Source organism: Copadichromis virginalis, linkage group LG22 (assembly GCF_057382275.1).
Source record: "Copadichromis virginalis isolate Kocher_CV1m ecotype Utaka linkage group LG22, C_Virginalis_male_GT1.1, whole genome shotgun sequence".
Lineage (NCBI taxonomy): Eukaryota > Metazoa > Chordata > Actinopteri > Cichliformes > Cichlidae > Copadichromis > Copadichromis virginalis.
This window is the reverse complement of record NC_140638.1, coordinates 3943946-3956297: the sequence shown is the minus strand read 5'-3', so window position 1 is coordinate 3956297 and position 12352 is coordinate 3943946. Positions and strand designations below refer to the sequence as shown.

Below are 12352 nucleotides of genomic sequence, written 5' to 3'. Positions count from 1 at the left end.
TTCTTACTCTTATAACACTCACAAAGATGGTCACACTTTGAATTGTTCATGTCATATTTATTTGGGAGGCTGAATTAGGACTGAAGCTGGTCTTTGCACTGATCATAGACAGTACAAAAGCTGCAATTTTGGGAAATCCGAAGTAAGAACTTCAGTTTAACACACAGTTCAAAATGGTAGCTCCATTTCTGCATCTCACAGGCACATTCGAATAAAAGTTTAATTATCCCACTTGGGAGGATTTATTCAGGAGTCTTCAGAAAACAAAGAGGTGAACGCACAGCAACAAACACCGTCGAGCTAAATGTGAAATGAAATGAAAAACATCTATAATAATAATAATAGATGACTGGAGAAATTGTTATAAATAATATTTACTTCAAATTGAAATTGAAAAGGCGGTGCAGGTTTTAGTCGTGGAACTGCTGACAGAGTGAGTCGTTTAACACAACTGTTAATACATGAAGCCAAAATATGTGTTGCTTTTAGATTTGTTGGTTTAAAAAAAGAGTTTACATCATTTGTTAAACAGATTTCAGCTTTTAATGGTGCTTTTTGAGCCTTTTATCTGTCTTTAAACTGGAGCTGTTATGCTCAGCTTCCCTTTTTTATTTTTAAACTATAATAAAGGTGTTTTGTATGTTTTACAGTTTAAAATAATAATTTTCTGCTGGGATGTTTGCATCCCCTCAGTTCCCCCACTTCATGCAGCAGACAGGTGGGATATATTAGAGATATCCCTGTTGGACATAAAACAGATCCATATTTTTTCTTCTGGTTATCCAGTTTAGTGTCACAGCGGGTTTTTTCCTGTCCCACCTGTCCAGGGTGAGAAGTGGGATACAGCTGTCACAGAGAGACAGACAATTATTCACACCTACGGTTAATTTACAATCTAATAACCACCTAGCCCCACTTATGTCTTTGGACTGTGGGAGGAAGCTGGAGTACCCCGAGAGGACACATGTAGAGTAATGGACGTCGTTAAGGATGCCATCAAACAGGGTGGCTTTGATCTCTCCTCCAGTCTGCCACACAGTCTCTCACTGACATGATCGAGTCAAAAGTAGGAAAAACAGTGTTTAACACAGTCTGAAGCTTTCAGGTCAAATGGATTACTTACAAATAATGACCTCATTGTTTGAACTGACCATGTTTAATATAAGCATCCATAATTTTAACTGTGTGTATGTATATATGGCAAACAATTACAAAAAAAGCATAAAAAGTCCACTTAATTTTAGTTGGCTGAGAGAAGAGAAGCGGTAAAGAAGATGAATTCAAGATAGGGAAAATGCAATGCATATATATTCTAAAGCATTTTGCAGATGACTCACGTGAGAAGAAATGCACAGGCTTGAAGTTGTCCTTTAGGAGTTGACTGCACTTCAGCACAACAGTATAATCTTTGCAAAGAGTCTGTTTGCTTAGTGAACAGAAGTCTGTGCATTATTCCTGTTGTTTCCAGTAATTTGATACATAAAAATATACTTTATGCATTAAAACGCAACTTAAAATGTGTTTTTTGCAGCTTGCAAAACCCTGAATGCAAATTTGTTAAGTTCACGAGAAAGGCTTGTTTACAGAAAGATAGCTGTGTTTGATCATTAAATAACTCAAGGCAAGCCTAGCTTTACCTGTAACATATTTATTTTCTCCATCACATGTTGGTGAGACTCCCGATGGTGACAAACCAGAAGACTCCCCACTAAACTCAATCATGCCCTGCAGCAATAAATATGTTCTTCTAGCTTTTTAAAGGTTAAAGTTAAACCTGTCTACTCTTTTTGTTAGGTTACCAAATTGACTTCAACATGTTCATTGCTGCCCTCAACAGATGTCAAATGTTTGGAATTAATAACTTTGCAACCCAAACAGCAGTGAGCGAAGGTTTGGCAGCTTGTTCACTCCAAGTATCCAGATGGTGTCTGTGCCTATTGTGGCACAGCAAACTGCTCAGTAGCCCATCAAACATAACAAGAGACAGACAATGTCCCAGTGAAATGGTTTCCAGGCAACAACGAGGTTTTTTTTCCCTGCAGTCTCTAAAAGTCTCCATTTACTCTTGAGTTATTTTCTCCAAAGCTGCATTTGTATAATTTATTGACCTTTTACCCACTGAGTCTCCTTCTCCACTCCTCCCTCAGAAAAAGGTTCTCTGCAGTCTGTGAGGAAAACACTCAGGAATATCTTCACCTCTAAGAGCAGGCAGACAGAGGGCCAGTCTCAGGTGTGTCTGCACGTCTCATTGCATGTCTAGTGCGTGTGCTCTCATGCATCATCTGCATTAAATATGCTTCACATCTCCACTCTGTATGTCACGTCTTTGTAGGGTGGGATGGTTTTCTACAATAATTAATTCGTGCATTGCTCTCGGTCTCATGTTTTGTCCTTTCTGCTTAAAAGACATGATAGATACAATCAAACAAAGGAGAAAAGATTAAATTCTGTTTAAATATGCAGTAATTAAACCCCTCTTTCACGCAGGGCTATTAGACAAGGCATGACACCTTAATTCAATGCAGTATCATCTCTGTTGTCACATGGAAACCACTTAAGAGAAATGTGAGTGGCTATTTTTCTTTTTACTGCAAAGGCAAGAACAGTCATGTGAACCTCTGAGAGCAGGCAGACACGTTCAGGTGTGTCTGCACTTCTTATTGCACACTTCAGCAGTTTGTAAAACCAGCTTTACCAGTAATAACTTTTTCTGCATGACTTTATCAGCCTCTCACATTGCTGTGGAGGAGTTTTTGCCCATTATTCTTTAGAACATGGTGCCAGTTCAATGAGGCCATGCACAGCTCTCTCCACTGCATGTCAGTTAGGTTGTGGTCTGGACTTTGACTGGGCTGTTGCAGCACCTCAATTCTTTCCTTTTTTGTAGATTTGCCGGTCAGTGTCGGCTCATTGTCCTGTTGCATGACCCAATTTCCTGGCAACCTTTCCAAACAGGCCATGCTTGTTCAGGCTTTTGTGCTGTCATGCACTGTAACATTCAACATGCTAACTGAGGCCTGTAGAGTCTGGGGTGTTTGCTCAGATGTCGGCTCCTGGGAGGATTGCGGCTTTGTGTTAAAGCACACCTGAATGCCCCTAGACGTGCAAACAGTCAAAACTTATTTATATTAGATGATGATTTGTGTTGGAGTCACAACTCAACAATAGTAATATATTATATATTACTCATTAATTTTTTTTAAAGTAATGCAGTATGTTACTTAATTAGACACCAGAAAAAGTGACCCACTACATTCCGTAACATGACATGAATCGCATTTTCACAAAGTTACCAGTTAACGATATAAACCTGAGGCTACAGTTCCACACACTGACAAAAATCCCTTTTTTAAAATAGATTTTTCAAATGCAAAGTTGAAAACCATCCAAAGGGACTTAAAGCTACTGCCGCAGTGATTCTACTGTACAAACATGCACAGTAAAAACAATGGAGGCTACAATGCTGCAAGCATGGCTGCTCATCACTGCCTTTGTTACCTACTGAAGTTGATGTGATCATTGTTTAGTACAATAATGCATTATGTAACTGCATTACTGATTACAGTAACATGTTACTTTTGAGCACATTACACCCAACAGTGCTGATGTTTAATAAATCTAGTTCATCAGATTAGCTGCACCTCACTGTTACTTACCCTCTTAATTCCTATGGAAGCAGTTAGGGTGTCTTTATTTTTCACTGAACTATATATGTAGACATGAGGGGAGAATCTCCTTTCTCTGCTGTCTTTCCCCGAACCCTGAAATCTCTTGTATTATATGGCGTCCCATCCCTGATCCTGGTTCTGCCAGAGGTCTTTTACAGACTTCTGCTGACTTCTTTTTTGCCTGATGTAGAGTATTGCCTGCTTGTCACATAAATAAAGCCAAAATGAATTAAATCCCAGCATCTTTGTATGTTTCTACATGTCTGTGTATTTAATGCCTTTGTAAGCCTCTGCGCTCTTTCCTCCAGCCAGCTAATTATTAAGCTGTGTCAGGAGTGTAATTTTCCCATGTGTCGCGAACCATTCAACGCTTTCTCTAAAAGAAAAATTCCTGAAACCACATCTTCCAGGCGAATGGAAGATCCAGTCTGCTTTCTATTCAGGCAGATGCATGCTTATCTGATTGACAGAAGCACATGAATTCACGTCTCATCCACAGGAAAACTCACTGAAGTCGAGCATCTTTCTCTCGCTCGCTCTCATGGAAATGCAGATGCTGGTGGCAGAGTCATTATATTCAGCTTGGTGGTGATCTTGGCTCGCAAGGAAGGCAGTACATGCAAGAATGAAAACCACCCTGGAAATAAGCATATGCTTGTGAACTGGCAAGATTAGAATTTGATTTGTGTTGTGCCCACTGCTGTGGCTGGTGAATTACCAGTCTGACTCTCTATTATGTTTTTGGATTCAATCCTGTTCCTCGGTGGGGATTGTTTTTACATCAGCCACACTTCTACAACCATGAATATCAAATAGGCACACAGTGGGATGCTGCTACCAGCAATCAAGCCAAGCTGAGGCTGGATTCTCTCTGTGACCCAGGTATTGTTTATTTTACCAACTGCCGAGTGCAGGTAACCAAACAATGACCTTTAGGACAACATCTGGCAGGTGTAATAATATTAGCATGCTGCTAATCCTTGAATAAAACAATAGTTATACTTTCAGTGATAAACTATAGACTGTATCTAAAAGACGGATCTAGCCACAGTGCGGCGATTAGCATTCTGAAGCCTCAGCTTTAGCTTCAGGGCTGTTGCCATCTTGTAGAAGAGAAGTTTAGCTCCAGCCGCCTTGAATTTGTATCAGTGAGCAGGCCTCGCATTTCTGATTGGGAGACGTGCTTATTTATTGTAATGCAAAGAATTGCATAGATTTTATATGTAATTACATAGCACAAAAACATCACTTGGTGTTTTGTGTCTATGCACCATAAGACAACCAAAGCTGTGATTCTCCTGATATCGCTGACAAACCACAGCTGGAGGTTTTTGGTGCAACTTTGCTTTGATGTAGACAGACAAAATATGAGGTTAGCTTAGCGAAAAGTGGGCAAAATCATAGTTCAACTTACTCCATCTTAGTCCATCTCTTCGTTCTGGCTGTTAGGGTTAAAAAAAAAACTTGTCTTCAAAATTGGTGATAAAGCACCAACTCCACAAACAAGGTGGGGAGTTGTTGTTTAGTGCAGGTCAAACCCAGCAGCTGATGCAGCTCCAGCCCTTCAGTCAAAGCAGTCCTGCTGCTAATAAGTCAGTGACATTTAAACAAAATTCATCTGTCATACAGTTGTAGTGAAGTGAGAATTAAAAACGGACACCAAATGACTTCCCAGAGCTCGTGACGATGGTGAGGGCAGGACGGTAGACTGAATGCTAAATCGAGAGCTCCACTTTTATGCTCTTGTCAATCTCACGCTCCACTCTCCCCACACTCGTGAACAAGACCCCGAAGTAGTAACTCGTTCCTGACCTGGAGTGGGCACTCCACCCTCTTCCAGCTAAGGACCATGGCCTCAGATTTGTCTTTCCTATTGCTTTACACTGAGCTGCAAACCACTCCAGGGTGACCTCCATGCAATTTTGCGTAGGCGTGTCAACCAAGATAGCTCTACAACATCCAAAGCCTTCAGGAACGCAGGGAAACTCTTATCTACCCCAGGGGCCCTGCCACCAAGGAGTTGTTTAACTGCCTCGGTGACCTCGTCCCCAGTGATAGGCGAGTTGTTCCCCTATCCCCCAGACCCCGTTTCCTCTACACAAGATGTGTCAGTGGGATTAAGGATCCTCAAAGTGTTCCTTCTACCACTTGACTATATCTTCAGTTGAGGTCCCAGTAACACTGTATGCAGTTTGAGTAGAGCACCACTCCCCCCCCCCCCCCCCCCCGAGACATCTGATGTTTACCAGAATAACTTTGAGGCTAATCAAAAGGTTTTTTTTCCCCATGGTTTCACCACACTGCTACCACATCCAAATTATTGTGTCAGCCACTGCCAGAGCTGCTCTCCACTTGTCCTGCCAGTACCTTTCTGCTCCCTCTGAAATCACACAAGGCAACGGAGCGCATTTAGAGTCCTCCTTCAGTACAAAATCCATCCACAGACATGCAAACGCACGTTGAAGCACCCAAAACTGGATGTTTTGATTGTTCCTGTTGCAGAGTGTGTCTCCAGGATCACATTTTGCCACAATAACACACCCACAGAATCATATTGTTTCCACAAGGTGAAAGCAATATTAGCTCTGCGATCGCAGCTAGTAATAAATTCAGTTTCACAAAACAGGTCGCAGCAGGTGTTGGCCTGAATTTCACCTGCTGCATTCATTTAACTCACAAAGCTGCTGATGTGCTGTGGGAGTGAAACACGAACACAGGAAACTGGATGACAGAAGCCTGAAAACAAAGAGACAGACAGAAATCTAATGTGAGACTGTATAGAGTTCAATACATTCATTTTAAGAGTTATGAGTAGTTTGAAATGTGTGTTTGCCTAATATTCATGGTATGAAACAGGTTTTCTTTCAGTTGCTGGTAGTTTCCTCCCCTAATGTAAGATTCAGATGAGCTTCTAGAGTTAGAAGTATCACCACGACCTGTTTCAGAGGACAGGGTGTTTTTATAAAATCACTCCAAATCATTTCTCTTCTTTTCCCTGTTTTTTCGTCTCCAGGAGCCTTGTCCTCCTCCGCTGTCAGACACAATGACACCAGAAGAGGTACAGTAATGAAGGATTTGCATAATTTTACAGAATAGTCTGCTGAATAATTTTAAGCATGCTATTTGAATGCTTACTCATAGAGCAAGTGCTGAGTCACAAGACATTATCCCACAAAGTGGGAGCAATAATCTTTGACAGCAGGTTTTTGTATTTGCAAGTGATGCAAGAACCACACAGGCTTCCTGGGGTCATTAAAAGCTCAAATATTAAAAAGTGTTTAAAAAGTCTTATTTGTACTACAGTACAGTAGCAATTGGCCAATAAGATTAATCTTAAAATCAGGGGGTTTTTTTTAGGTTGTTGTTGTTTTACTGTTACTTTATCTGTGTTTCTGTCTTCGGTACAGGTTAACACAATGGGGTCTAACTCCTCCATGAATAAAAAATAAAAAAATAAAAATCACTTTTTGGTATTAAAAAATGTAAAACGCAAAACTATTTCAGAGGAAAACTTTTGATTGTTGTCTCTCCATAGCATTCAGGTCCACAAAAAAGTCTCAAAGTCTCCAAAACACACACAAACTGCTCCACTTTCCTCCTCCTGCCACTCGAGCACCTTAAATGCTCATTAAGCTTCAGTGTTTGCTGGCAGGGAGCCTGCAGGGACAAACAAGTATATTATGTTTTGCACATTGATTTGATTTTATAAAGCCCAGTAGGCTTACAAGACTCCAGTAACAGCAAAACAGAGCCAGATAGTAACACAGATAAAGAATCCAACCTGTCTAAAAGCAGCTTTAAAGATGATAAAACAGCCTTTCTTTCTGTCTGTGCACCAAAACATTTCTGAATTCATTAAACATAAAGTATATATAAACTCATCAGAATAACGGGAATTATGGAGATCAAAGAGTACAACCGAACATGTTTGATTCCTTTTTATATTTACAGGTTAATTACCTTAATGTTTATGTTTTGTGATGTATATTAAGAGCTCTATAACCCACTGGAGACTTCCTCCAAAGAAAAGTCCATTTAAATTTAACAGGAGGCTCCACAGTCTGATTATTTCACCATCTTGCTTTATTGATGACGGTGATATGGGAATCCATCCTATTCTGTATAGATTATACTGTTTTACGTCTTTAACACAGTACCACTGTGGGGTCATTCAATCAGGACAGCTACATGGATCATACAGCTGTAATTGGATTACAAAGATCGTTACATATTTTTAACAACAGACCCCAGTGGTCTCCCAGAAGTAAATAAAATCAATCTTTATAAGCCCCAGTAGACCTCATCCAAATGCCAAATAACAGCAGTGCGACTACACATAAAAGAACAAGTAGCCATAAAAATATTAAGCTTCATAAATAAAATTAAGTCTATGAGGAACATCAGCTAAGACTGCAGCTTATGTCTAAATCTTAAAAATACCAATTCCCGGTTGCTGAGGGTCATTTTAGCTGCATTGGTCTCCAAGACGGTAATACGCTGGCAGAAGCTCTACATAAATACGAACTATAGAGCAAATGACTTATTTTACCTGAGCAGCAGTTTAAAATCCAGAGATACTCACTTTACAACCATGTGTGTCCAAGAAAAGCATCAAATAACCTTTTGAAGGGAAAGCTGAACTTTTCAGATGTTGCATGCCGAACATGTAGTTATTGCTTGTTCGTGAAAGCATAAAGCAAACATATGACTTTAAATTGTTTTGTCTCATATTTTATTCATTCATGTATTAAAAACACTGTGCAGAAACCTCCCACAGTCAAAATTCAGTGGAAGTGAAAAACCGAATGTACCTTCATGTGTGGAAATGTCACCAAAGAGCAAGAAAAACTGGTTGAAAATGTGCAAGGAGAGAAGTGAAAATCAAAAATGAAGAGCGTCACTTTGACGGGAACTGACACGAGATTAAAATGTAAAATGTGGGCCTGAGTTCATTAGTTCTGACTTACTGTCTCTGCCAGCATATATCAAGTTGCTTTAGACTTATTACCATATGACTGATGCAGGCAAATCTCTATTAGCTTTCGAATCCATCTCAAATGTAGGTCAGCGGTGTTACAGATCTGTGTCACGTTTGAGGGGAAGACACTGAATTGGGGCACTTTTAAACTGTAGTGTGAGCACAGGCTGAATTTTAAATGAGACATCAAAACAGCATCGTGCCCTCCAGTCCTGTTCTGTCTGCCGCTCCGCTTTTACTCTTCCTGGCACTTTCCCAAACTGCCCCATAACACAGGCCTGTATATTCTACAAGACTGCTGCTGCTGTCACGGCAGGCTGAGGTTCGTAGGTAAAATCCATAGAGAGGCTAAAAGGTGTCAGACATCCTAAATCTCAGAGGGGTTACCGGTGACATGCAAGGACGCAACGCAGGCTTTCAAGGTTTTTTACTGCTCAGACTTCTCCGCGGTGGTAGCTAATTAATTGCTCCATCCTGCAGCCACACACAGACTGTGAAACACACACCTAGACTTTTACCTAGAGATAGAGCTCATGATTTATGCAACAGTTCTTATTGTTGCCAGATATATTTAAACACATGTGCATGACTCATAGCGAAAACACATCCGACTGTTTCCCCTCTAGTTGAACTCGTATGTTTGAATAGGTGCATTTTTCCCGTCAGCAGAGGGAATGTGAACTAACCACAGCAGATTCACCTCTGTGACCTTGGTTTTATTTGTGGCTGCAGATTAAAGCGTGGGAAGAGGAAGAGATGGACAAGCCGATGGAAATCGATGAGATACGAGTGGACCCTTCCCCTTTTCAGCTGGTGGAGAGAACATCGTTACACAAGGTTGGTGGACAACATGTATGTGTGAATCGCAGTTTGATAGTCTTTTTGAGACCACCTTGTTTTCGACAAGGTGGTGGATGTTGTACATTAAAAATGTTATTAACGTTTGGAGAAAGACGCGTTTTAAACTGCTAAAAAGTCATTCTACTGTTTAAGTCATCTCTATGTCTACCGGAGCATCACTTCTCGTGCTCCTGGTATTCTGTGATTGTTCAGTATAAATCCTTTTCTTACCTCAATGTGCGTCTGCGATCCATCCTGGAATTTCACTTTAAGGAAGAGAACAAAGTAGCAGGAGCCAAACATGAGCAAAGACTCAGTCGATTCTCTTTTCATTGCACCCTGAGTGAATGCTCAGTGGGTAATAGTTCAGGCAGTTTGCACTTTTTGTTCTCACCTGGACGTTTACATGATAGCGCACAACCCATGACATTTCAAAACAGCAACTGTGTTACTGACTTGATTGTCAAACTCTGTGCTTGGACACTCCAAACTCTTTGCAGCCAGAGACAGAGCTTGCATGTCCAGCGATGACTGATCAGAGATGAATAAGGGAAGGAGTTTGAAGTGGTGTTCAACAAAATGGGCAGAGTCATCGAATGCAACAACAAAAGCCTTGTTTTTAAAAACATTGCTTGAAATCACCATCAGTGGTCATAAACGCCAAAGAATGACCACATGAAAGCAATGCTGAAGCAACACGTGGTATTACAACAGTAATTCAATAAAACCCTTTTTTACTTCAAGGTGGTTTTAAAAACACTTCACTGTAATATCAACTTCCAAACACTTTCCATACATACTGACATCTCTTTATTAAATTAAAATAACAACATTGACCAACATAATTGTGATTATGATGTTTTTCTATTATCAAGGACTCGTCTGCTGCACTCTCAGCAGCAGTTTTCTTTTTCAGTGTCTTTGATGTTCCCAGTATTATAAGAAATATGAAATCAAATGACCATGTTGTCAACCTCCTCTGTTTTCCAGTCCTATGGCACCTCTATAAAACACTGAGATCCTTCTTACACATTCAGAAACATCATTTCATACACCATTTACTGCATTTTGTCTCAATGAATGCACATTTTTCTTTATAGGAGGTACTGTCTCCAAAGCTTGTTTCCTAAAACAACCATTGAAACCATTGAAATACTGGGGAAAAGCTGTTACTCAGCATGTCAGGGTCCCCCAGAAATCTTGCTGTTAGACATCATATGGCAAATTACTGCAGTACTAACTGTAACCTGTTAACAGTAAATATAATCTACAGTCATAAAGTAGCTGATTTATTGTTGTTTACTGTGAGTTTTGTGGTATTTAACTGTAGAAATTACAGAAAACTAACAAGAAAAATAATTTTTTTCTTAGAAACAGAGACAAAGTTGCTTTATTTTCATTTTATTAATCATTGTCACACAGTCTGCATTTATTCCAAAATGTACAGTTGCCTTGAAGAAGAGTTCATGTATTTTATCACATGCATTATGCAAGCAAATATCCATATAAATGTAATTCAGCCCCACGGGCAGTGGCAGTCTTTTGTTGGTGTTCTCACTCTCAGCTGCTAAGTTGTTTACTTCTGTTACATCTCATTCAGCTGAAGATGTGGATAACCTTGACAGGGGAGTAATGGCACATGAAAAACACTTAGTGAGGACGGTTTTTTATTCACACAATGTCGTCTGAATAAATAGAGATGGACACGACAGTTTTTCATTTTTGACCGAGAACAGAATCTTGTTTCCTGAGGTGCTGTTATATAAACCCAACATTTATATGTGGGAGCTGGAAAGTGTGGTTCCTGGTGCAAACACTGAAACGTGTTTCGTGCTCTAAATCTAAAAATGATTTAGAGCAGGCTGCCTCATCTTGTCAGCCTGCTCTAAATCATTTTTTGTTCTACTCTTGTCTCTTTTGTAATGTCGCAGTGAGGGGGTATCCCTAATGTGGTTATCTCAGTCATAAAAGCCCCGCCCACATGCTATTCAAACCTTCTGTTTGTTGGTGGCAGCCAATCATTGGCAGGATCTTGGTATTATTAATATGTATAAATTAATTCTTATTTATATAATACGGAGTTAGTAAGGTACCGTTCGATCTACGTCCCTACTCTCACCTATGGTCACGCGCTGTGGGTAGTGACCGGAAGAGCGAGATACAAGAAGCAGAAATGGGCTTCCTCTGAAGGGTGGCTGGCCTCTCCCTTTAGAGATAGGGTGAGAAGTTCAGCAGGAGGGCCTCAGAGTAGAGCCGCTGCTCCTCCACATCGAAAGGAGCCAGTTGAGGAGGTTCAGGCATCTGAAAAGGACGCCTCCTGGTTGAGGTGTTCCAGGCATGTCCCACCGGGAGGAGGCCCCGGGGCAGACCCAGGACACGCTGGAGAGATTATATCTCTCGGCTGGCCTCGGAAGGCCTTGGTGTTCCCCCAGACAAGCTGGAGGAGGTGGCTGGGGAGAGGGAGGTCTGGGCTTCTCTGCTTGGGCTGCTGACCCCGCGACCCGGCTCCAGATAAGTGGAATAAGATAGATGGAGTTAGTGAGGTAGTGTGCAAGAGTCTTGAGCTATTCCTCATTTTTTTGCCAAGAAAATACAAACTTTTGTGAAACACGCACACATAAATGGAACTGCAGAATATGAGACCTGTTTCCAGTGATTTTCAGTGCAGTTCTTCTGTAATCTGGCAAACCTCAGCCTTCCCTCCCGGTTTCACTTCCATAAGAATGGCTTCTTGACAGTAACCTTTCTCTGAGAACAGTGATGTGCCTTCACTGAACAGGATCAACTGAGCGGTCAGATGCATCCCTCCGACCCCACATCAGGTCTTTGTTGGATTTTTTTTCCCTCTTTCATAAGGACATGACTC

The 12352-nt window shown here is 40.8% G+C and overlaps 1 protein-coding gene across 3 annotated transcripts in view; it reads left to right on the top strand.

Moving 5' to 3' along the window:
• The window catches only part of LOC146682456 (chloride channel protein 1-like), a 53056-nt gene that overhangs the window by 33009 nt on the left and 7695 nt on the right, over nt 1-12352 (top strand). For all 3 annotated transcript variants that reach the window (XM_085445197.1, XM_085445196.1, XM_085445195.1), the window contains 3 exons: nt 2148-2230; nt 6682-6726; nt 9379-9483. In XM_085445197.1, coding sequence (XP_085301323.1) covers nt 2148-2230; nt 6682-6726; nt 9379-9483 — 233 coding nt within the window. The remainder of the gene's footprint in view (nt 1-2147; nt 2231-6681; nt 6727-9378; nt 9484-12352) is intronic.